Source organism: Aythya fuligula, chromosome 25 (assembly GCF_009819795.1).
Source record: "Aythya fuligula isolate bAytFul2 chromosome 25, bAytFul2.pri, whole genome shotgun sequence".
In the NCBI taxonomy this organism is placed as follows: domain Eukaryota; kingdom Metazoa; phylum Chordata; class Aves; order Anseriformes; family Anatidae; genus Aythya; species Aythya fuligula.
The window spans coordinates 1,455,750-1,480,335 of NC_045583.1; the positions used below are offsets into that span (position 1 = coordinate 1,455,750).

The following is a 24,586-nucleotide window of genomic DNA, read 5'->3' on the forward strand; positions in this document are numbered from 1 at the left end:
TTGTGGCAGAAAGTCAAACGAGATATTTGACTTCACATCTGAATATGAGATCGCGTTTCTCTTCATAGTAGAAATATAGGTATGTTGTACAGAAACAGTGGAGATAAAATTCTCCATTTCTGTGACCTGGTTCTTTGAAGAAAGAGCTAGGAGGGAAGTACTGAAGCCATGGCAAGTTGTGAAGATTAACTGCAGTGTGAAAAGCCCCAAACAAGGGTTTTAATTGGAACAGCGAAATCCAGCTACAAGAGCTTGAATTGGCTAAAACATGAAAAAGAATTGGGGGGGAGGGGGGGGGGAGGGGTTGGAGGAGGTGGTTATAAACCCTTCTGGAAATAACAATGTTGGAGACATGTTCATTATTTGCCGTTAATGATCAATGTCTCTGCCCCTTTCCTCTGAGCCCAAGCAGTTCAGCCAGTCAGTCCAACGTGAACCTCTCCATGGTTTCACTGCAGCTCCTCTCCAAAGGGACAGAAATTCCATTTGCTAAATACGCAGACGTTAGGAACATGAGAACTGCAGCCGGAAAATGGGAGTAAATACTCCAGTCAGTGTGTGCAGCGGAGGAAGGCACCGCCTCGCTCAGGAGCAGCTGTCGTAGTAGGCGACTCGCTTGCTGATGGCATCCCGAATCCTGCCCACCCGCTCCTGCAGGCCTGACAGCCTGGCTGACTTGGACAGCAAGGCTCTGTTGCTTTCCTGAATTTCTGTCTCTAAAGCTGAGGAGAGAGTGCAGGAAAGGGTAATGTGAAATCACAACTGGAGGAAGGCGTCATGTCCAGTTTTCCTCCCCACCCTGAGCTTCCCCCTCCCTCCTGCACCAAAAAAAAAAACAACATGACTTTCCTCTGGCACTCAAAAGCCCTCCCCTGGTGCATGAGACCATTATACTGAGCTCACAGGCTTACCTGCCATCCTAAGCATCATTGCCGAAGTTTCCTCAAAGAGATCTTTTGCCTCCTGGCCTATGCTTTGTACCCGGCTGCCTTGCCCTCCCAGTGCTGGGCTCTGCTCCATCCTACTCTTCAGCTCAGCGTACATTTGTTTCACCTGTTGCAAAGACTGTGGAAAAGAAAATAAATAATAAACAATAATAATAATAAGTAAATAAATGGGATTTTCCAATGTCGAATTGACTCTAAAAAGACAGAACCCATTTTAAATATTAAACAGATACTGTGCTCGAGCGCTGTGGTTACATTACTAAGCAGATGCATGACAGTTTGCAGTGCACTCGCATCGAAGCTGACCAGCAGCTGTATGAGCTCCTCTACCTCAGGTGGGGCAGAGAGCAGAATCAGGGAATGGCTCGGGCCCAGCCCTGGGTGCAGGACTCCAGGTGAAGCCTCCCAAGGGCGGCGCAGAGGGGCACAATCTCCTCCCTCCCTCTGTTGGTGCAGCCCAGGACTCAGTTGGCCTTCTGGGCTGTAAGCACACACAGCGGGCTCACATCAAGCTAATAAGTCTTCAGCAAAAGGCAGAAAATGTAAAAAGGTCCTGGAAAACTTGAGTAGTTGGATCCTGCACCAGGTGAACAAAGCCACAGGGTTGTGCCTGGATGGTGGCCTCCTCGCCCCATCCAGACCTGTACCAGGACACAGCTGGCTCGGCTGTGCCATGATGTAGAGCTTAGTGACATGGTTTAGTAGGTCAGAGGTTGGACTAAGCGATCTTGGAGGTCTCCTCCAACCTAGATGGTTCTCTGTGTGTGTGTGTGTGATGATGGGAGCATGGCCGTGGCTGTGGTACCTGCTGTGCCCTGCCGGCCTTCTCGCCCGCCGCCGCCGCTGCCTGCTGCGCGTCGCTGGCCCGCAGGCGGTTCTGCCCCGCCGCCTGCTGCAGCTGCCGCAGCCCTTCCCTCAGCGCTGCCAGCTCCTCTGCCACGGCCTGCGTGTTCCTCTCGGCTGGGCCAAGAACGGCCTCAATCTGAAAGCAGAGAGCCACACGTCAAGAAGGAAAGCGCAGCCAAGATCCATCTGCAACGTGTCTTGCACCACGCAGGGAGCAGCTATGCGGCCTGGTGGACACATCCCAGACTTGTCCCTGGGATTTCCATCAGGGACCATGACTGGAACTCAGGGAAGCAGGCAAATGAGACAGGCAGGAGGACGGGGTTTTGCACAAAAAGCCCCCTTTCTCCAGTTCGCCAGTCCAGGCCTCTACCAAGCTTGGGATTTTCGGAGCAGCAGTGAGCAGGGCCCAGCGCCGTTCCTCAGAAGTCACCAGCCCCCATTCACCTCCTCAACGCGCTCTTGGATGAACCGGAGCAAGGAACTGGAGCCCCTGATAGCCCCCTGCGCCTCCAGCAGCACCGTGTTTGCTCGTCTCAGATACCCAACCACCTCTTCCACATCGCCTTCCACGGCATTTGCCCGGTTCCTGGGGAAACACAGAAAGCAGAGAGTGGGCATGGATAATTGCATGGACTGGTGGTCAAGGAGGCAGAGGCAAAATAAGCTGGAGAAGAAAAACAGGACTGTAACAGAGAAGGCTGCAGTCCACACACACCATACAAATCTGCCACAGAGCAGGTTTCTGTTCAAGAGAAGTGTGACTTCCATTTCACATCCCCCAGCAGAGAAAATGAACGGAGGAGAGAGAAAAGCCTTCTTTTAAATGATCTAGAAACACCTATTTTGCAAGTGGTGCAAGACAAAGTATTAGAAGGGAAGCAACAGCTACTGAACCAGTTTCAGTGAACACTTTTCTGCTTGCAGTTGGGGCTGTTCCGACCAGGTGACAGAGCTTCCCACAGAAAGGCAGACTGCCTTGTCTCATCGTTTCCAGCAGGCTAAGCAGGTGTCAGACGCTATCAAGGAGTTTACATACTTATCCCGCTAACCTTCTCGCTGGGATATTGCTGCAAGTCAACACGTGACAGAGCAGATGCTCCAAATTTGCAAGGGCACTCTGTAATTGCTTTTTAAGGGGCCATGGGATAATCCTTCCAACTTTCACCCAGAAAACAAATAGCCCATTTAATCCCCTCATGCTCTCTTGTGCAACTAGGATGTAGGTCACCAATATCAAGTAATAGCAGAGCAAGCCTGTCATCTCCTGTCCTAAGGGCTCAAGGAACAGAGAAAAGCCTCTGTTACTTTTGGTAAAGACCTGCTTGTTTTAGTATCTATAACAAGTTCTGTCGTTGGCAGCCAGACTCTTATTTGTATTGGGGTAGCAGAGAAGTGTATGTAGAGATTGCAAAGTCACTCTTAGCCACTCTACATACATAGAAGATTCTGGGCTAAAAGTAAGTCAGTCCAGCTCCAGCTAAGTTAGATTTCATCCTAAGAATCACCACATTCACTCCAGCTGAGTGACCAAAAAAAGCCCTTCAAAGCTGCCAAAGCTGCCAAAAGCCCTTCAACCAAACCAACCTGGCTTGTTCTGCCTCCTGCTGAAGCCGTTTGGCCTTCGCGATGTCCTCAGCTGTCTGGGCCAGGATGCTCTCTGGGCACTGCAGTTTAGTAGCCAAATTTTGGATCTCGGTCATTTTTCTCAGGACTGCAGCAGCATCCGTGGGGAGACGCAGTGAGAGAACAAACTCACTGATTTCTTGGATTGTAGCAGGGTCCGTGTCTTTGTCTGCAGAGCAGGCAAACAGACAGACAATGTCAGAAGCAGGAGAGGGGAGGGTAGGAGTGCAAACACAAGGCAGGGTGGAGGCAGATGCCCAGCTGTGGATGCTCTCACACACACTGCCTCTTCCTTTCAGACAGCTGTCAGGGTCCACCCCAAATTCAGTCCCCCCCACTCAGCTTCCATCACAGGGCAAGCTGGTGAGCAGAGCAGCAGAAACAACCCTTTACCCAGCTCTGCCCTTTTTCATTCCTTTTCTCTATGTTTTGGTGCGTAAGGACGGGATTCATTCCTGCTGCCTATTCCAGTTTTGTGCCGTATCTTCAGGGGGTTTAAGCAGCCTGTTGATGCTCTGTGATTCTTTCTGTTATTCTGAATAACATTTCTGACATCTTTTCCCAGCCTGACTCCGTGTTACCCCTCAGCATGGCTTGCCCTCCACATGCTGGTCAGCATTCTCTGGCACTTTTGATGCTTCAGACATCCTGAGGCTCTTATGTGTTGTTACCTGGCCCTGGAGATTTGCTCAGGGTCTTAAACTTCAGACTGAACTAAATCTCCCATTGATTACTGTTACAGATTTCCAGGACTCTGTTGTATTTAAAGGACAAATAAAATAAACACAAAAACAGTGAGACAAAAAATTGTCTCACTATTGAGAAGCTTCCCTACTGCACAGAATGAAATAAGAACTGTTTTATATTCTATGTGAACTTCTCATTCATACCAGCAAAACTTCCAGGAAAGTACCGAAACCCTGCCTTTAATTTGGCAAGGATTAAAATATGGCTAAGCCCAGAGCAGAGTCAGGTAGACCTCGCTGAGTACATGAGGTTGTGTTTCAACACAAGGCTGTTTTATTGCACAAATAAAAGTTAATAAATTTGAGGAATCAGAAGCAGGCAAAGCCCAAGGGACATTAGCCCAGTGATTAGCTCAGAAATATCTTCACTCATCATTAACACCAGGCAGCACCAAATGACCTGAATTTCTTATTCAGCTAATGCTCATGAGGCCTATTATGTTATTACAATCTGTCTGTGAACAATAAGTCATCCCACTGGTTTATAGGACAATGAGGAATTCTCGTGTGATTAACAGTCTGCTCCAGAGATCTGTCCATTTATCTCCCTGCGGTCAGTGAGGGTTGCTGGTAAACTTCTCTGCACCGTGGTCAGTGCTGACTACAAACCCTTGGAGAGCACCAGCCACGGGCATGGGTTTGTCCCCAGGCCCTGGGGACAGCAAGAGGCACAGTGACAGAGCAAGGCACCAAAGCAATCTGGATAAATTGGACAGCTGAGAGCCTAACTGGGGTGAGCTGTTCAGACGACTCCCTCGTACCCTATTCTCATACATAACATCACTGTAAGGATTAAATTTTCCATGTGCAAGCCAACCTGCACAGGCACAGGGTGAGCTTGGCAGCGCTACCTGACAAGAAGTTTCGCACTTGCTGGATGAACTGCTGGATGCGCCGCACATCTCCCTCAATCTGGGTTCTTGTTACGCTCATCTGCTCCACCAGCCGCCGGACATTGCTCTGAATCTGATTAGCAGATGTCTCCGTTGTTTTAATCTGCAAGCAACAAAATCCTGATGGAGTCGCTTCTACTTGACCTGGAATCCCAGCAGCTCTACCCAGGCCCTGAGTGAATTGGACAGGACACTTTGCAGTTCCACCGTTTCCCATTTTTAGCGTGCCACTGCTTTAAAGGATTGCAAATGTTAAAGACCGAGGGCTGGATTTGCAAAGGAAACCCTCAAAGAGGGGCAGTACTGCTTAGCTTCATAAAACACATTTGAAATGGATTTTGAATGACTTTAAAAACTCATTTCATCTTTGCAAGCCCTCCAAGGCTGTAGAAAAAATGTGCAACAGCACGAACACACACTCACCAGCTGCGCCGTGTCCCGCAGCCGCGCGCTCAGGCTGCCCAGCTCCCTGGAGGCCTTGGTGGCCGTGCCGAGGGCCCTGGCAGACCGCGGGAAGGCGCCGCGGCAGGAGAGACCGGCCCCGCAGGCTGTGCCGTTGTCTCGCGGGCAGAGCAGCCCCTGGCACTGGGCAGGAGTGCACTTCTCCACGCGGAAGCCGCCACAGATCTGGAGAGGGACGAGAGCAGCAGGGTGTTGAGGGCACCCAGCCAGCTGGGTGAGACCTCGCGGAGAGAAACTGGTGATCCATGGGGATGGTGTTTCCACAGACTCTCACTGAGCTGGGGAACGTGGCAGGCTTGTGCAGCCGGAGCTCACCCGGGGACACGGACAGAGCCAGCCCACCCGACAGCGCTGGCTGAAGCACATTGGCTGCCAGCACCAGCCCCGAGCACACCGCACAGCCCAAATGCACAAGGGGCACCAGGGCTAGGTGTGTGGATGGCTCTCAAAGTGTAAGAGCAAACATCTCAGGACAGCTACTCTTCCCCTTGTGGCATGGGAACCCCATCCAACTGCTGCAATTTGCTTTTAGGGAGAGAATGGGATGAGAAGACCTGACACCAACAGCTTTCATTGCCTGGCATCTTCTAAATGTTTCACCCACTGGAGGGGGCACTGCAGCAGGGGCATGTGCAAGCCCAGAGCCAGTGCAAGAACCAGCACTGGCTGATGGCTTGGGAATGTTTTGGTGCCCTGAAAAGCAGAGAGGGGAGGCTGGTGGTCTCCACAGCAACCGTGCATTAGGAGGCACTGAAATGGATCTCCATGGCAATAACAAAGCACTGAAGGAGAAAGAAAAGAAACCTTATCCAGAAATTAAGTGGGTCTTTGAGATACGAGAACTGACACGTGAGAGTCTTTGGAGGAAAAAGGCGCGTGCCTGGGAGGGGGGCAGGGGAACACTGGGTATCTGTTCTCCTTTGGCAGGGGATGCTCAGACAATTCTCCCCTGACGTCCCAAAGCAGCAGTCTGCCAGGATGCCGCTGGGCTGCGTCCCTCTGAGCAAAGACGTCACTCTGCCACGCTGAGTGGGTTGACCACAGCGTGAGGCTTCAGCCTCCCGAGCACGACAAGGCTCACTCAGTGACCAGCCAGAAACCCACGTTGTGCTTTCACCTTGTTTGCTGCAGGGGTGAGGTTCGGGGACAAGGCCACCTCGGCCCTGAGGGCCAGCAGCTTGGTGCTGTGCGCGCCGGCCGCCCCCTCCAGCTCCGCGGCGTTCCTGCGGTTCTCCCTGGAGCGGGCCAGCAGCGCGGCAGCGCCGGCGACGAGGCCGCTGGCATTGGCAGATGTCTGGTAAGCAGACCTGATCGTCTGGAAGGCTCCTGCAGGAATGAGAGCACTACATGACACGGATGCCTCCGTGACTCATAAATGCAGCAGAGCTACCTAAAGGAAGGCGTTGACTACACCCCGCGAGTGGATGTGTGTGCGGAGAGGAGGGGGACACTGAGTGATTAGTCACTAAGGCGCAAACAAAAAGCTGCCTTTATTTCCAAATGCCTTTCAGCCATTCCTTCACACTGAGCTGCAGAGCTGTCCTGAAGGACTGACCTCTGGTTCGGGGCTGAAGGACTGAAACAAAACTAAAGCCAAAGCCATGCCCACGCTGAGGCTGGGCTTTGCTCTGCGCGGCGCACAAGGGCTTGGCAGGGGCAGGACAGGGGGCCCCGTGAACCCTTTCCACTGCCCCCGGGCAGCCCCCATCCCGTGGTGAGGGCGCAGACCTCTGTGCCTGCTCGGGCTGCAAACCCCCACGGACAGCAGCCACGCTCTGCAGCTCAGCACGGGGGAGGCAGCAGACAACAAGGCACTCGGAGAGAATTAGCTGCTGCAGGGATTTAATGGCCACCTACCACCAGCAGCATCACAGGGCTTAATTAGCTCTTCTAAGCGCCTGACAGCTCGCTGCCTGGCTCCCCTCCCCACCTCTCCATCCCTTCCATCTGTGCACAGCCCTCACTGCTGCAGCCGCCCCCCGGCTCCGTGACACCCCCTCTGCTGTCCCCCACCGGGCCGTGGCAGTGGCAGTGCTGCGGCACATGGAGCTGAGCTGGCCGGGAGGGACATGGCCCCAGCAGGACATGGGGACACTGCATGCCCAGCTCCCAGCCCCAGCCACCACAGCAAATAACCCGAAATCATCGGTCAGTGGCGAGAGGCTGGGTTGAAAGCATCTCCCGTGTGGGAGGGAGGGATGGAGGGAGGGAGGATCTGTTTGCTGTGCCTGTGCTGACAGAGGGTTGAAAACTTCATCTCCTCCACCTGGCCGGTGGGAAACCACCAGGCATGCAGTCACAGCGAGGTAAATTAACAGCTGCTAATTAAGAGATTTTAGAGCCGCAGCGCTGTACCTGACAGATCTGTGCTGCGGCTGGTTTCAAACTGGGTCTTCTTGCTCTGGTACTGGTTGTTAATAATAGCCAGGCTGCTGTTGAGGGCTTTGAGCTCGCTCGATAGAGAGGCAGTCACATCCAGCAATTGAAAGTTGGGGTTGATGCCTTGCATCTGCTCTCTGGGGAAGAAAAAGCAGAAAATGTGAATCTGAGTAGAGAGAAAACCACCCTCAGGCACAGACCAGGGCCCTCTTGTGCAGGGATGCTGCGAGCACACGGTGAGCAGCCACTTGCCAGCCCCAGCAGAGAGGGGCACAGGGCTACAGCTCCCCATGCTGGGTGCCTCACAGGGACCGGGCACACTGCCGCCAGCCAAAGCTGCCCAGCAGTTTGGTGCAAGGACAGAGAAGCCAGCACCTCCTCCCAGTGCAGGAGGGACCCCCCAGCACATCCCTCATCCCTCACCTGATGGCAGCAAGCGCGCTGCTTGCCTGGGCCAGGCCCTGCTCGGTGCCAGGGGAGCGGCCGAGGATGCCCTGCGCCTGCTGCGCTGTGCCCTCTGCCTGCGCGAGGCGGGGGCCCAGGCGGGAGCCCCCAGTGCCCCCGGGCAGCAGCACGCTGGAATTGCTCAGGGCAGACTGGTGCAGGCGCAGGCGCAGGCGCTGGATGTCACCGTCGTAGGCGTGGAAGCAGGGGTGGCAGGGCTCGCAGCTGGGGTAGGTGCTGCAGTGGTCGCGCTGGCACTGGTCGCAGCGGGGGCCGGTGACGCCTGGACGGCAGAGGCAGCGGCCCGTGGATTTGTCACACCCCGTGTCCTCCGTGCCCTGGAAGTCGCAGTTGCACTCTGGGGGATGGAAAGTGGAGAGGAAAGGGGGGTGAAGGCCATAGAAAGGGGAAAATGGAAATAAGTCAGGCCCTGCTAACTGGACACCAACGCGATGCAGTCCATCCCATCCCGCAGTGACTGGGATGGAGGTGGTGGGGCAGAGGTGACGGAGCAGCCCCTAACCCCGCTGCTCTCCCAGCCCCTGACTGAGGGTCCTGCCCCGGCTGCCAGGAGGGGACACGTGGAGGGCAACAGGGATGAGCTGGGGGGGCTGCTCTTGTAAAACAGTGTGGGAAATGCTGCTGTCAGGACATGGGCTGGGTGCTGCTCTTCCAGAACAGCCGTGATTTCACAGCACTAAGCACCAGGCCAAACCAAAACCGACGCTCCCTACCTGTGCACCCTACCCTGGCGTTTCCATAGTGCCTGTCAGGGCAGGCCTGCTCCTGCTGCGCAGCAGAGCACGTCCGCCCCGCGAAGCCTTCTCTGCACGAGCACTGTCCTGTGAACTGGGGAAGGAGAAAGCCGTCAGGGAGACCCAGCCCCGAGCACTTTCCTGGGAGAGAAAGTGCTCGGCTCCCTGGCCGCCTAGCCTGGAGTTTCCAGCCAGGGAGAGGTGCCCAGGGAGAGGGATGAAGCAGAGCAGAAGAAAAGCAGCACCTGAAGCAAAAGCAGCAGCTTGTTCCCCACGCAGCTTCTCTGCGGGGGCAAAGCAGTGAGCACTGCTCCCCGGTACAGAGGGGGCGAGATGGAAGGAAGTGTTTTTGTCACCTCCTGTCACTCCTCTCCTCAGCCCCTGCCCTCAGGTGTGGCTGCAGGCTCAGCAAAGAACAGAGCCGTGGGGCCAGATCTGCAGAAAGCCTCTGCTCACGGGCACTGCAAAGCCAAGCAATGGTTTTGTTCCCAAAACAAAGGAATCACCCACAAGCAAACAGTTCGTGGGCTCAGGTCTCCTCCCTGCACTGTTTGGGCCTATCTTTGGCTCTTAGGTTTTGTCAATGCTTTTTTACATTTAGCTTTAATTTTCTCAGCTGTCTATTAAGACTGAAGTGACACACATGCTTTGCATTGACAAATGAGGATAATTAACTTGCCTTTAGTGTGTGAAGATCTCTTATCAGGATTTCCTTACTAAATAAATATCAGGCCTTTTAAAATGGCTTAATCTTGCCTTCATAATTACCACCTCCATTCACTTTCCTGAATACCCTGTCATAGGCTTCTAGGAAATGGGAAGAGGAAAACAAGAGCAGAACGTGTTAGGAATCACACTGCCCCTCTGTGGAGGCTCCCAAAGGTGGGACGGGGCAGACGGAGCCACAGCACGGGCGCTTTTGATGCTCTGAGCGATCAATAATAAATAGTGCTGATTTTTTCGCCAAAGGAAAATCAGTGCAGAGACCACTGGTGACCACCCAAGGGTGCTCGGGGCACGGTGGCAGTGGTACCTGGTTGCAGTGGGTGCTGAGGGAGCCGCCAGGGTGGCAGTCGCAGGGCCGGCAGCCCCGGCCGCTCGCCATGTCCCAGTGCCCGGCCGCGCACTGGTCGCATTCGGCGCCCACCACGTTGGGCAGGCAGGAGCACTGCCCCGTCTCGTCGTCACAGGGCATGTCCTGCCGCGTTCCCAGCATGTTGCAGGAGCATCCTGAAACGAGGAGGGTTTCCTTGGATCAAAATCGGGTGCTGAGCAGCAGCCTGGCTTCCCACGAAGCTGGGAGGCTGCTGCCCAAGACGTGCTCTCCTTCCCCTCCCTTCGCAGCACAGCACAAAGAACACATCCCTGCTCCAGCACCGTGATGCCTGCCCGAGCCTCGCAGACAGACTCAGCAGCCTGAGCATCCTCCGTGTCCCCAGCACAGCTCGGCGTGTTGGAGCTGAGCCGTGGCTGCCCTCTGCTGCGCACAGCCCGGCTCGCCCACACGGCATCGCCTGCAGCATCCCCGCAGCTTCCCACACCCAGGGAGGTGCTCGGGAAGGGGACACAGCCCCCCACGGGCCTTGAGCTCTGCTTTCCCTCTGCTTGTGGCCAAATGTGTACCTGAGACAGGCTGCAGCCCGAGCCAGGAGCTTTATAAGCTTTTGCAAATAGGGCTCGGTCTTGGAAACCCCAAACCAGAGCTGGCTGGGAAGCACGGCCCTTTCAGAGCCGCCAAGGATGCCAAGGGAGGAGGCGGGTGGGAAGCAGGGGCTGCCTCGGGGTGTACTCACTGCGGCAGCCCATGGGGTTGGCATGGGCCAGCTGGGCGAAGCCCGGCTTGCAGAGGTGGCAGCGCTCGCCCTGCACGTTCTCCTTGCAGACGCAGCGCCCCGAGAACGGGTCGCAGATGGAGCCCGGCACTGTGCCATCAGGGTCGCACTCGCAGGCTGGAAACACAAGAGAAGTGGCATGGCAGAGGAGCCCGGGGGTTGGGGGGGTGGCTCAGGGAGGGCATGACGAGGGGTTAGCCAGGCACTCACGCAGACAGGCTTCAGGATGGGTGAGATCTTGCCGCTGGTTGCGGAAATAGTTCGTTTGGCAGCGCTCGCAGTTGTTCCCTGCCGTGTTGTGCTGGCAGTTGTCACAGACGCCCCCGCTCACCCCACCACTGCTGCGGAAAACCTCCGGGTCGAAGTGGCACGAGGTTGAGTGGCCGTTGCAGTTGCACCCTGAAACAACCCCAAAACAGCTCATCCGGTGCTGGAAGCGTGCAAGACCCTCCAGCAGCCGGAGGGCACGCTGTCACTAGAGGGTGCCCGAGTCCCCTGCACGGTGCACTGGCACCCAGTAAGCACCCCAGTATGGAGCTGGAGCCCACTGGGCAGAGTGGGAGAGCACGACTGCACCCTTGGCATCACCTGGCCGCAGCCCCAGCGAAGCAAAGCCAATGCCAACACTCCAGGAAGGCGTTCTGCAGAGATGCTTTGTGCTCAGGGGGAGGAAAGGGGAAAGGCTGTCACCGTACGCTGGCACTCGTGGGGGTCGTTGTCCTCCGCGGGGGCCCACGGGCGGGCGTTGTAGAGGGCAGCGCAGCGCTCGCAGTGGGGGCCGGCGGTGTTGTGCTGGCACTCGCAGTGTCTGTGGACCTGCTGCAGAGACCAGGCTTTACCCCACCTCGCCGGCAGCATCTGCTCGGGTCTGAGCTTCGCTCCCTCACTGCCCTTCCAGCAGAGCCACCCCTGGCCTGATCCTGCCCAGCTGGAGACGGGGCTCCAGCACCCAGGCAGCCCCACCACGGCACCAGGGATGCACTGCTGCTCATCCTCTGAGACAGTGCAATTCCCATCCCACCACCTGCCCACGGACAAACACCTTCCAGAAGAGGACAAGCAGAGGCTGGGGATGAGACAATCCCACAACAGCGAACAACCTGTGCTGGCAGGAGCCTGCTGAAGCCTTCTGTGTGCACCCTGCCAGGCCAGGAGACCCAATGTGGGTGCAGCAGTTACCCCCAGAGCATGAACTCCCACAGCCACTGAGCTCCTTAACTGAAACCCCTCTACCTCCATCCCATACAAGACGTGGGTTTGTGCTGGGGTAACAGAGGCTGCTGTGTCACAGCCACCACCCCATTTCTGCAGGCAAACTGGGCACCGTTACAAACAGCCTGCTGGGGAGCACCCATGGGGGGGGGGGGTGACGGAGCCCGGTGTTCCCCCCAGGCTCAGGGAGGGTCTGACACCACGGCACCATCCCCAGGCTCACCATGGTGTGGGGGTCTCCCGACGGGGCGCAGCGGTCGGCGTGGCCGTTGCAGAAGCAGCTTCCCAGCACCTGCATTTCCGTCACGGCATAGAAGGTGCTGGGCGAGTGGTAGCCCTGGCGCAGGACGTGCGGGAGCTGGGTGAAGTTGATTCTGAGGTTGGTGAATTGCCCCAGCCCTGTTGGGGACAGAGACGCGATGTGAGGGGGCGGCAGGCACCGAGGTACCTCTACAGAAACGCCTCGCGATGCGCATGGAGGGCTTGGAGTGATGGAGATGCCAGCGTCGGCACAAAGAGCAGCAGCTGAATCATCAGCGAAGCCCCAAAGCTGCTCCTCAACACGTCAGAGGTGCCAGGGTAGCCTTGGGACATGCAGCAGCTCAGGGCCTGGCTGCTCCCCGGCGGGGCCGAACCCTCCATGGCACCTCAGAATAGCCAGGAGCTGCCTCCTCCCTCCCCTCCCAGACACAAAGGAGGCCGGTGGCTTACTGCTGACAGCCTGGCTGTACGAGGTAGTAATGGTCGATGCCAGATCTTGGACACTGAATTTCACCTGAGAAGGGAGAAAGAGAAAAAAAAAAAAAAAAAGAAAAAGAGAGAGAGAAAAGTTAAAACCCAGGACAAGCAGGGTGCTGTTCCTTCCTGCCCTGGGCAGTGAGGCTGTGTGTGCTCCAGGCCTGCCTCCTCTGCAGAGCCATCACTTAAGGCAAGGAAAAAGCCCCGGGGGGTTTTGCAGAAACCAACAGAGCCCACAGAGCAGGGCTTTCCTCTCAGAGGAGCTCCCCCCCAGCAGTGCTGGATGCACACCAACTCCATCCCTCGCCAGGTGCAATACCTGCAGGTTTCTGGGCCACCACAAGCTTCCAGGACATCACGCTGGCTACCCTCCCCAGACCCAGGGCCACGCTGCAGGGCACAGGCACCTGCTGGGACCCTTCCCCAGCCCCCCAAGCCCCTCCAAAATCTCACCTTGCCCCCGTGCGCAGGGTACCTGTGCTGGGCCTGCAGCGCCTGGCACCGAGCGTCCCCCCAGCTCTCGGGGGAGCCCCGGGGGACGTGGGGGAAGGCGGTGGCACAGTCGGAGGCCAGGTACTGGTACACCTCCCAGGTCTTGCCAAAATCGGTGGAGCGCTCGATGAGCATCGCGGTGGGCAGCGGCGACTGCAGCAGTGGGGAGAGAGGCACACGTGTAAGGCTGTGCCCCCAGCTGGCTTCCACGTGGGGCTGGAGGGCAGGATTTTTCAGCAGGATGGGGGCCCAGCACCCTGCTCTGCTCCTCCCTAACACCAGGGGAATGGGGGAAAGGGAGAATGGGGCACTATCGTTGGCCTGCTTCCTATCGGGAGCCTGGGGGGAGCCATGCACTGAGACCCCCACGTGTCACTGAGAGCCAGCAGTGCCCATCCACCGCCACCCAGGACATCCCCACGCTGCATACAGACCCTGAAGTCAAGCACGATGCCGTTGAGCTGGTACTTCTCATCCAGATCCAGCTGCAAATAGACGCGCTCGATGCCTGCGGACACAGAAAGGCAGCTTCAGAGATGCAGGCTACAGACTTTGGAAAAACAAACTATTTTGCTGCCCGAGCCGAGCTGCCTTTTTTCTCTCTTTCCCCCATCCCACTGAACTCAACGCCTGCCCTGGCCACTGCCGGGGGCCGGGACTCACCGCTCTGGGACTGCCACCAGCGCGAGCGCCCGGCGGAGGACAGCACATTTGCGACGCGGTGCCCGTTGTGGGAGTGCGGCAGCCGGGAGTCGCACCTGCAGCATCTCATGTTCCACTGCAAGGAGAAAGGGTGGGTGGGAGCCTGGCCGGGCACGACCCAACAAAGACCCCACAGGCACCGGGCAAGGGCCCAGTGCAGCAGGGACTGAACCAAGGAGCGCACGGCATCGATGGAGCTGAGCTGTTGGAGGCCTGGGAAACGATACTCAGGACCTGAGTGGTTGCCCTCACTCCCCATAAGATAAAATAAATAATAAAAAAAAAAAGCAACTCATGAATTTAAGGATTAAAAACCAAAACCAAACTTGTTTTGACTAAAACATATTTTTGGCAAAACACCAAAAAAATGTCTTTTTCAACCCCCCCCCCTCTTTTCTGCAATGACAGCTCTTGATAAAAATCTCTTTGCAGCTTTTCAGCACCAGCGTGCCTTTTGCACAGGGCTGAGCGGGCTGTTTGTTTGGGCTAACAGAAAGGCCTTTCTCTCGCATCCAAAACCCTGCGCGGGGCTCGGCCCCTCTGCACTCTCCCCTCCGAGCAAAGCGGCAGCAAACAGCTCGGCGGGTGAAAAGTCAGCGGGTGGAAGTCGAGTGGCTCAAAGTTCAGCCCTTCACTTGAGCAAGGCATTCAAGGAGCAAACAGATGTGGCCCAGGGAACACGGGGTCTGGAGAAAACAGGGTCCCCGGGGAGCAAACAAATCCCCAACCAAGCAACGCGCCGTGCCGGTGCTTCCGAACGGCTGCCGGGTGCCCGCAGCACATGAGCAGGCTCAGAAACACGCGGAAAGGGGCAGAAAGGAGATTGAGCAAGAGACGGGACAGAGCTGGAAAGGTCCAGAACCTGGCCAAGGGGAGAGCTGGGCACGGAGAAGGGAGATTTGCTGGGTGAGGGCATCACAACATGGGGGAACCCTGAGGTGGGGAGAGGAAGGCGCCGGGGGACGGTGCAGCCGTGGGTGATGATCGAGCCTGTGGCAGACCCGCAGGGGATGGCCTTGGCTACAGCACCCGGCACCGAGCTACGGTGGCCATCAGGCAGGGGAGAACAGAAGAAGGGCACTCGGCACCTCCAGCCGGGCACCATGAGGACGGAGAGCAGATGCTGCCCGCTGGAAAGGGTCCCAGGGCTGTGCACTAAGGCGGGCGGTGAACGGCATAGGGCAGCATTGTCCCAAAAGCCAGAATGATGTGAATCGTTTAGGCTGGAAGCTGAAGTCATCGGGCACCAGAGCTGTGAAGCAGCCTCCCAAATGCAGGGGTGGGGCACACGTTTCACCCTGATGCATCCCAAAGGCTGAGAAATTGGAGAAGATCAAGCACTGCATTTGCCCACGGTGTCAGGATCAGCCGGGACGGCGCAGAAAGGTCGTCCCGGAGGAACTGGGTTTGATGGGAAAGGAGGGGAGCCCCTGGCACCGGGCACAGCAGCTGTCACTGGGACGGCAACGCGACACCGCACTGCGAGGGCTGGTGGCCGTGAGATGGCACCGGAGGCGCAGGTGGATCTGGGACCCCAGTGATGGGATCGGCTTTCAGCAGCAGAGCCACGCAGCAGGCGGCAAGCAGTGCTTTGTACCCCTCTCCGTGCTAAAATCGCCCCATCTGCTACTTAAACAAAGGAGCAGGTTCCAGCTGATGATCCTACACACACTGGGTTTGGGAGAAATCTGTGCCTGGGAGAGGCAGCAGGAGGCAGTGGCCCAGAGGGTGCGGTGGGACGAAGGTTTCTGTTTTCCCTTTTAAACCACGGAAAGGTCAATTCATAGTTATAATTATTTCCTTACTCCTGAGTTAGGATCATCTAAGTCAGCCGAGTCTTATTTCTACAAAAAGGGACTCAAAACCATCAACACTTTTTTTTTTTTCTTTTTTTTTTAACTTAAAGACAAATTAACGGGACAACTGCCCAGGGGTCAGCTTCCAGCACCCCCCGAGTTGAGCTCCCTGCCCAGGCCCAGGAGCCTCTCAGCACTGCACTGGGCAGGGAGAAGATCCTCAGCGTAAACCGATCTGTTTCCATAATATTTTCCACTCTTTATGTTCTCTGTCTATAAATATCCCAGAACAGGAGTTGGCTAACTACAATATTTATAACAATATTGCAGAGTAAGCAAACAGAGAGGCTTCAGACTATATAATCATGCAATTTCCCTGGCTTTACCAACTCCTCCTGGCTCTGCCAATAAAATCAGAAACGTTATCTGATCCAGTCAGAAGAATTCATTGCAGATAATGACTGCTAGCAGCAGAGTGTCAGGAAAGCTACGGCAATTATCCCCAGAAATAATCTAGCCAACAATTGCCAATAATGATTAAACTTCACAATGGTTCTGACTGTGATTAGAGCAGGGGGGAGGAAGGCTTCCTGCAAGGGGAAAGGTCAATGTCAGCTAAATTATTCATTAGGAGTTACTCATGCATACTTATGAAGACCATTCATAGGGCCACAGACACAAACACGTCCTAGCCACCACGAAGCAGAGCTGGCAGCAAACCTTGGCCAATTTATGGTTTCCCTGCTTTATCTGTGGGGCCCTCCCAGCACATCCCAGACCCCTGCATGGGCTGTGCCTGCTGCCAGCCCCACAGCACCAGGGCCCAGGCTGGATTCAGCTCCATTCCCTGCCAAAGGGGGGGAAAAAATTATTAAAAAAAAAATTCCTCCCACAGCCGCAGACCTGAGTGTGAAAAGAGTGTTGTTGCCCCCCTCCCCCTGCCCCGATTTTTATTGAGGCTAAAATTAACACTGGAAACAAAACTCATTTCATGTACTCTGAGCATATTATGAAATTCCTCTATTGCACAACACAAGAATTCACTATTACTGCCTGTGACTATGTGTCTCAAAGTTCCTTGGGACAGAGGGAATTACCAAAAATGACATTCCAGCTCCGGGTTGAGGGGAGAGTTTCCAGGAGCCCATCTTTCCCCAGTTCTCCCCCTCATTTTCAGCAGCAGAGCAGCAGCCTCAGTAGATTGATCTGAGCCGGGCTTGCCAGGAATAGACCAGGGCCGTGGGAGGACGTGACAGGAAGGGAAATTCAGAGGGCACAGTCCAAGCTTGGCCACCAAGCCCCTGGCCCTGGCTCTCTGTCTCTCCTCCCCTCCCTGCCAAACAGCAGAGACCACAAACCGAGTGCTACCGGCACGAAGAAGGGGCGTGAGCTCCAGTAGCTGTCAGACCCAGGGCTGGAAAGGGATAAGGGATATAGGAAAGCAAAAGAAAATGTAGGTCTGCTTGGAAACTGCTAGCTGCCCTCCTATCAGGAGAAGGACATTTGAGAGAAAAGTGCTGAGAATAAACAGGTTTGTGTTTTAGAAAGAAATGGTGGAGGAAAAATAATTATGCAGAGGAACAGCCAGCTGCTGGGGATGTCTGTACATTACATGGAAAAGCAGCCCAAACTGCAAACCGGGATGCAAAGCATGTGCACAATGTGCTCCACGAGAGGAACGAGCCACGTCTCTGCAGGTGACCACCAGCTGTGAAGGCTCCCCCGTGGCTCTGCTTCAGGGTTTTGCTGCTCTCCTGCTCTGACCTTGTGAACCAGCCACCATCTCACCTCCCGCGCCTCCCCTCCCCTTTTTTTGGGGCAGAAAATCTCAAACCATTCGAAGCTGATGGACTCTGCCCAAAGTATTTCACATAGCTGCAGCTGCCATTTCAATACGAGCAGAGAGCCCTTGAAACATAACCTGCTGGCAGAAGCGCGTAACCCAAAATAAATCCCATCAGCAAATATGGGAAGCTGCCTCTCTCCAGTGATGAAATGGAAACCTTTAATCGCTGTGGAGACCTTGGAGGCCCTGTTCTTGTCCCAGCCCGTGTCAGTCGGAGGCAGTGTGTCAGTCGGGCTCCTGGCACGCTGCCTCCCACAGGGGACCTCGTGGGGTCTTGCACGCTTAGTACCGCCCAGGACGGTAATTACTGTGCCAGGTTTATTTGGGGACAGCATGGAAGGTGGTAGGAATTCATATGTATATGTGTGCATACAGAGAGGCAGAGCATTATTTGAAAATAGGGTTGGCAGCAAGACGTTATGTTAGGAACAAGGACACCTGTTAAAGCTGAGTTATGCAATTCCCTTTTCCAGCCCGTTTGACTTCCCTGCTAGCACCAGCTGCACAACATTTCCGCACCGGGCCAGCGGAGCAGTAAGAGCTCCATATGCTTCCCACGGGAAGATGCTGTAGAGGTTACCCATGGACGTCATCGTGGTTAAACTTCTCAGCGAGCAATTTGGAGCTGCAAAGCTGGACCGTGCTTCAGCTCGAAGCACAGGTGGATGTGTTAGCCACAACGTCCCACGCCACCTCCTTGCTTGGCTGGTCAGAAGTGAGACCGTGCGCTCTGAGGTCATGCTCAAAACATGAACAGAACTCTGTCTCCCCGTCTGGTTTTACTGGCACCCCCCAAATTCAGAGGTGATCGCAGGAGCAGGACAAGCATCCCATGCCTGAGGCTTAAGGAAACGAAGTTCATTCCTCCTGCTTAAAAGCAAGCATGTGGGTGCCTGTTTTCCTCACCCAGTCTGTTCTCGCATCATCTCCCCTCAGAAAAGCTTTATTTAAAACCTGCCAGGATGACAGTCTGCAAATCCATACTGCACGAGCTGGGCCCAGCTCTCCACACGCTGCTGGGGCCCGGCTGCCTCTGCAGCTTGTCTGCGAGGGGATGACGTGATGTCTCAGAGCATATGTGGCAATTTGCACTTGTGTAGCAAAAAAAAGATACAGAGAACGGAGGAGGAGGGGGAAAGAAGTGGGAAATTGCCTTTTTTTTTTTCTTCTGTATTCACTGCAGGTAGAGACACATCCCTGCAGCCAAGAACGAGGTGTGTCTGGATGCCAGAGCAGGATGTGATAAGCACAGGGCAGCAACCCATGGCTGCTCTGCTACCTCTGATGGGTCAGGAATACAAATTATTCGGCGTGAACCTTGACATTATGAAGCAACAGCCTACACCAGGAGCCCTGCGCTGAGCAGGGGGATCCCCTGCGGTCCCATCCGACCACAGTCATTTCCCAGTTCTGATGATGCTTTTTTTTCTCTGCAAAAGACTTAGGTTTGATTCACAACTGGGGTCTACAAAGCAAAAGAGCTGGGGGGCACAGGGGTGCTTAAACACAATGGGGAGAGATGCTACTGACCAGCCCTGCCACCAGCACCAGGAGAAGCCCTCTGCCACTGCCCGGTGGTCTTGCACTCCTGCACTGAGTTGTGCAAGGATTAGGCTCCTGGGGTGCCTGTCACCTCGCATCCTCACCCAGCTAACCCCACATCACAGCATGAGGAGGGTGATTCTCACCCTTCATTGCTCACATCCTCCACACGCCCATGAAAAGCAGGTGAGAAAAGGCAGAAAACCTCAGTAATTGACCTTACACAAACAACATTTTCATATCACAAGTTTTCCAGGGTCAAGGTGTGAGGACCCACGTAACTGCCACATGGACACAAACTGCTTTGCTCTAGGAAGTGGAACAAACAGAAGGAAACCCATTTTTTCCTTATCTTGCCTCTTTGACAAAAGATTTCAAAGTGATGTGGAGGGTGCTTCGGATACCTCCGAATTAAGAAAATATCCAGAATAGTCTGTAGCTATTTTCTAGTTCTGGATAAGTCCTCAAGCTGAAAACATTGCAGGAGCCCAGAGGACAGAAGCATCTCTTGAGAAGTATTAATCTCATGCAGCAAGACCCAGCCAAGGCAGTAGTGTTGCAGAGCCGAATGCAGCACGAAGCCTTCACGCTGTCCACAGAAGGGGCAGCCGGGCCAGGAACCTGATAATCCGCGTGAAAACCACACCACACCTTCCCTCAGCTACAGCTGGCGGCGTCAGCTGCCCATATTGCTACCAAAGCACTATGCTTAGCATTTAAATACAGAGATAAGTTAACAGGGCCTTGAATCACACCTCCTTCGGGAGTCTTGCCACATCCATCAGTGCCTTTAGGACTCCAAATCTAGGGCCACCTATTTTTCCCTTTCATTTTCCATCTTCCCCTCGCTTCCCCGCTGACTCCAACAGCCATTCCCTGAGCACTGAGTGGTTTCCATTGGTCTGCCTGGTTTCCACCCCCCATCACTTTTCTAATCATCGCCGCAGTCCCTGTGCTATAAATGGCCATTCCGAGGCTCTCCTGGCTTTCGCAGCCAAGGCATGGAGCAATCGGCGGTGCAAAGTATAAAGGTTAGAGGGATCTGGAGCCAGAATGCTGGAGCAGACAACGGAGCAGGGGCCGAGATCGGTGCCCGCAGCGAGCAGCCCAGCAGCATTGCAAAAGAGCCCCCGGAGGGCCGTGGGGCTGGCGGCGGGGCCAGACAGCTCGCAGCCGCCAGCTGGCACGGGGGCATCGGCAGCCAGAGCAACCCCTCATCCCATGCCCTCTGCTGAGATTGCAAAACTGACTCCAGATTTGTACCTATTTGGCACCAAATCACGAGCGAGACGTGTAACAAAAAAAAAAAAAAAAAAAAAAAAAAAAGGCAGAAGAGTCGACAAATAAACTGTCCCACTTTTCCATGGGATGGGAAAAGGAAAAAGTGAGTTCAGGGGATTCATTTTTGCTTAAATTTGTAAATGTTTAATACATGAGGATTTCTCCTTCTGCTAAGATAGGAGCTGAAGTATCCATAACTTGCAGTAGGCATTACAGCTGCAAAGCAGAACAGAAGTGAGGGGCTCTGATTCCAGTAAAGGAAGGGGTCACATATGTGAGGGCGCTGGGTGCCCAAAGGCCCTAAAGCTAGAAGTGGTGAATCCAAATTAACATACCACTGTTAATTGTTCCAAAATCCTTTTAACCCTGGTAGTTATTACACACACAATTCTGCTCCAAAATTAACATAAACCATGAAGAACAAATAAATTAACTCAGACCAGAAATAATTCCTTGCCTTTTTCCCCAGCTTTGAGAAGCAGCAGGGGGTCTGTGCTCTGCCCAGGAGGCGAGCAACCAGCCCTGCTCCTGGGAAGCCACTGGGAGCCTGAGCGGAGGCGATGCCTGGCTGCAGATCCCAGGCCTGACAAAGGCCAGCACTGCACCAGGAGAGGAGCCAGGGGACATGATGCTCACGCCCGTCGGCCAGGGAGCTGTCCCAGCTTCACACCAAGCAGCAGCTCCCAGCCGCACACAGCGGGAGGTCTGCAGACCAGCGAGACCACCGCCAGCTCACTGCCACACCTGGGCCTTCAGGTTTAGGGGGAACGAAAGCAGAAGAAAGCTGACTCACTTGAGCTGGATTTCACTGTAGAGAGCCACGTGGAGGTCTGCCATTTCCTTTCCTCTTGAGCACCTCTTACAAGCACCGTCCCAAATCCCCTCTTGCCTGCCCTGCGCTGAACCCGCTCCTTCCCGAGCTCCCCCCGCTGCAGCTGCATTTCCAGACCAGCACAGAAAGGCTTTAGGAAGTGTTCACGTCACAGACATCACCCTTGGCAGAGCACAGAGCTTAAAATGCTACAGAATTATCCATAATCTCTGAGTTTGATGGTGGCTTTGGAGCCTGGGAATCTGCAGCTGGCTGCAACGCTATCCCCTGAGCACGACTTCCTACCCCCACACAGCCGAGGAATTGGAAACAGCTGCTCAGCTCAGCAGCTTTTCCAGTGAAAGACCTGGAATGCTCCCACTTTGACAACTGAAATATGAGTTCAGTTTATAGCTGAAGAGGCTGGGGATCAGAAGGCTTGGGATTTTTTGGATGCAGAAGCTTCCATTTTGGCCCCTTCACAGCCCCTGCCCATGAGCCGTGCTCGGCTCCTCTGCTCTAACAAGGGGGCAGAGGAGGACGCCGGGGCTGGAGGGGACACGACAGACTGTGCAGTGACCCAACAAGACTGGGAGGGGAATAATACCTGAAGTAGATTAAAGACATCACTGTAAAGGGCAGGACGGATGGATAGAAGCATTAGCATCCCCGCAGGGGGCTCGAGAGCATGGAGGAGAGAGGAGCACGTACCTCTCCGTGGGGCGTGCAGTACGTCTCGGGCTTGGTGAGGCCGCAGGTGGAGGAGGCTCGGAGGTGCTGGACTCGTCCCAGCAGGAGGTCCCCCCTGGGGGGGTAGCAGGCACCTCGGGAGCAGTCGTGCTGCGCGCCCAGCAGCCGCAGGGAGGCTGGAACAGCAGGAGAGGACTTGGGGCTGCGGCAGGGTGGCACACGGTGATCAGCCAGCAACCCTGCCGCTTCCCACAGCAGGTCAGCTACCTGGTCATTCGTGGGGCAAAGCCACAAATGCGCATGCCAGAAAGGACAAGGGTATTTTACCCCAAATTGCCTTTGTTTTAAATAGTACAAAGCACTTAGAACACCTTCTGTTAGCTGTTACTTCTGAAGCTCTTCCTTGACGTGGCGCCTACCCAAAATCCCCAGTGTTTGGGTTTCAGGGATGCTCGGTTCCCTGCCCATTGTGCTGAACAGCCCAGGCTGGTTTTCCCCATTTACATCCAGACCCCTAGAGCAGGGTGCTTGGGTCAGACAGAAGCCTTTTGCCAAAGGACCAGCACTGTTACTGAACACCAATCTCCCAGTTGCTGCCACAATACTGCTACTAATACAACGCTTACTCTAGCAGCATTTATTAGCCTCATATACTTCCTATTATTCACTTCTCATCAATAAACTTAATTTTCCAATTCCCTTTGCAAGAAATTTAGCTGTATATAAACCCACCTCGCTTAAATCATGGTACACATGGAGGCTCTAGGCAATGTAACTCACTGCATTACTCATGTACAACCCCAATTAAAAGAGAAAGGTCATTTCCAATAGGCAGTAAGCATTTAGTCAGCTTTCCCTCATCTTTCTAGAAACACTGCATGGCAAGCCTTACCCAGCAGGACGAATAATGCCCATGGCCAAAGCTGGCAGCGAGACTCCATACTGGCAAGGACGAGGACACACCTAAGGAGGAATATGCAGCATAAGCAAAAATGAGTAGAAAATGTCAGCTTAAAGCTCTGCCTGGGTCCTTCACATTCCTTATTTTTCTATGGTGAGGTAATTTTAATTGGTCGACAACACAGCAGCATGGGTGATAATCAGGAATAACAGAGGATGATCAGCCCCTCAGACCGTGCAGCAAAACAAACCCACACAAAGGATCCTGGCTTCTCTTCGGACTCAGGAAGCACACCCAGGATCCTCCCCAGCTGTGCAAAGACAGCCCTCTCACCCAGACACTATCTTTGGATCTTCATGGTATTGCAGAGGTGAACCGCAGAGGCGAGCACAGCCCCTCACCCTCGGCAGAGCTGATTTCTGCCTGCCCGGCTCCCGGGGACCTCAAGGAGCCGCAGACCCAGCACGGCCACCACAGCAGGCAGGGAGCGGTGCCAGCACCAGCAGGGACGATACAGAGATGAGCCCTGCCCCGTGCTTTGTCCTCCAGCCCCACCCTTGTTGTGCTTCCAGATCAAAGTGCCCGATGGCCGGGAGCCTTGGTCTTGCAGAAACGCTGCAGTGAAGTGCGTGCCGCAGGGTTTCTGCAGAGAGCCCTGCAGGACAGCATGTGGGAGCAGCCACCAGCACGCTCCTGCATTGAGAAGTTTCCCCTGCCACCAGGAGCCCCGTTCCCAGTCCCCATGACATCCCCAGTCCCACTGGTGTCCCCACATACCTGGCTGCCAGCGAGGGCTCTCCCCTGCGCTACCTGCGGCTGATCCGCAATCGCAGCAGCCTCTGAGCGCTGCCTCCGTCCTCCCTCGGTTTTTAACAGATGGCTGCCTCACCTGGGAGAGAGGTGCCTGTGGGTGTAGTAACGATAAAGGCGTGATTCAGGCGTCCGCAGGCATCCCCACCCAGTTCCCAGGGAGCTCCGGACAGCTCCCAGACAGGGCGCACCGCCGCAGACAGCTGTCACTTGGGACGGGGATGACGGCAGCGTGAACAAGCGGCTGCACAGGTAGCCAGCAGCGAGCACCTCGGGACACATCCCTGTAGCCACAGGACATGTCTGAGGTGTGCCTGGGGCTCGGGTGGGCACTGCCAGGACACCACCAAGCTGCCCGAAACCCGCTCACACCAGTGCCAGGGCTGCAAGGCGCCCACCCTCTCGGGCAGGTTTTGTGGGTTTGTGCAGTGGGCTCAGCCCCGCAGCAACAGAGCAGCGCCGCTATCAGTGCCTGAGTCCGGCAATGTAAAGCCCGATCGGGGATGTCTGTGTGAGTTACAACTGCATCGTGTATTCACATAGCAGGCTTCAGCCTGCAGCCGACCTTGAGCACAGAGACGGGGCTGTACAGGGCTCACAGACACTCTCCTGCCTCCGGCAGCAGAGTTCCTCAAGGCACAAACCAATTCTCAAGCTCAGCTTACATTATCTACAGAATGTAATACCATATACTAACCAGCTGTGAAAAAAAGTCAAAGAAGTCAAATTTTCTAAGAAACAATTTTCATTTGGGTACCTAGAAAAGTGCCAGGATTTCCACAGGCACTCTGTATTTATCAAACCACGATGGTTTCAATATCACCTTGGGAGCCCG

At 55.0% G+C, this 24,586-nt stretch overlaps 1 protein-coding gene across 1 annotated transcript; it reads right to left on the reverse strand.

Annotated features, from left to right (window-relative positions):
* Positions 1-290: 290 nt before the first annotated feature.
* On the reverse strand, positions 291-22,981 carry LAMB3 (laminin subunit beta 3). Its single transcript, XM_032203417.1, has 22 exons — positions 22,933-22,981; positions 22,062-22,216; positions 14,036-14,150; positions 13,807-13,880; positions 13,334-13,525; positions 12,854-12,917; positions 12,366-12,541; positions 11,626-11,746; positions 11,141-11,329; positions 10,892-11,047; positions 10,132-10,328; positions 9,078-9,192; positions 8,323-8,701; positions 7,876-8,036; positions 6,638-6,846; positions 5,482-5,685; positions 5,017-5,161; positions 3,381-3,588; positions 2,241-2,382; positions 1,753-1,929; positions 912-1,065; positions 291-722 (listed from the first exon to the last, which is right to left on the reverse strand). Exons 1-22 carry the CDS (start codon positions 22,979-22,981, stop codon positions 586-588), a joined length of 3,519 nt encoding a protein of 1,172 aa, XP_032059308.1. The 3' UTR covers positions 291-585.
* Between the last annotated feature and the right edge of the window lie 1,605 nt (positions 22,982-24,586).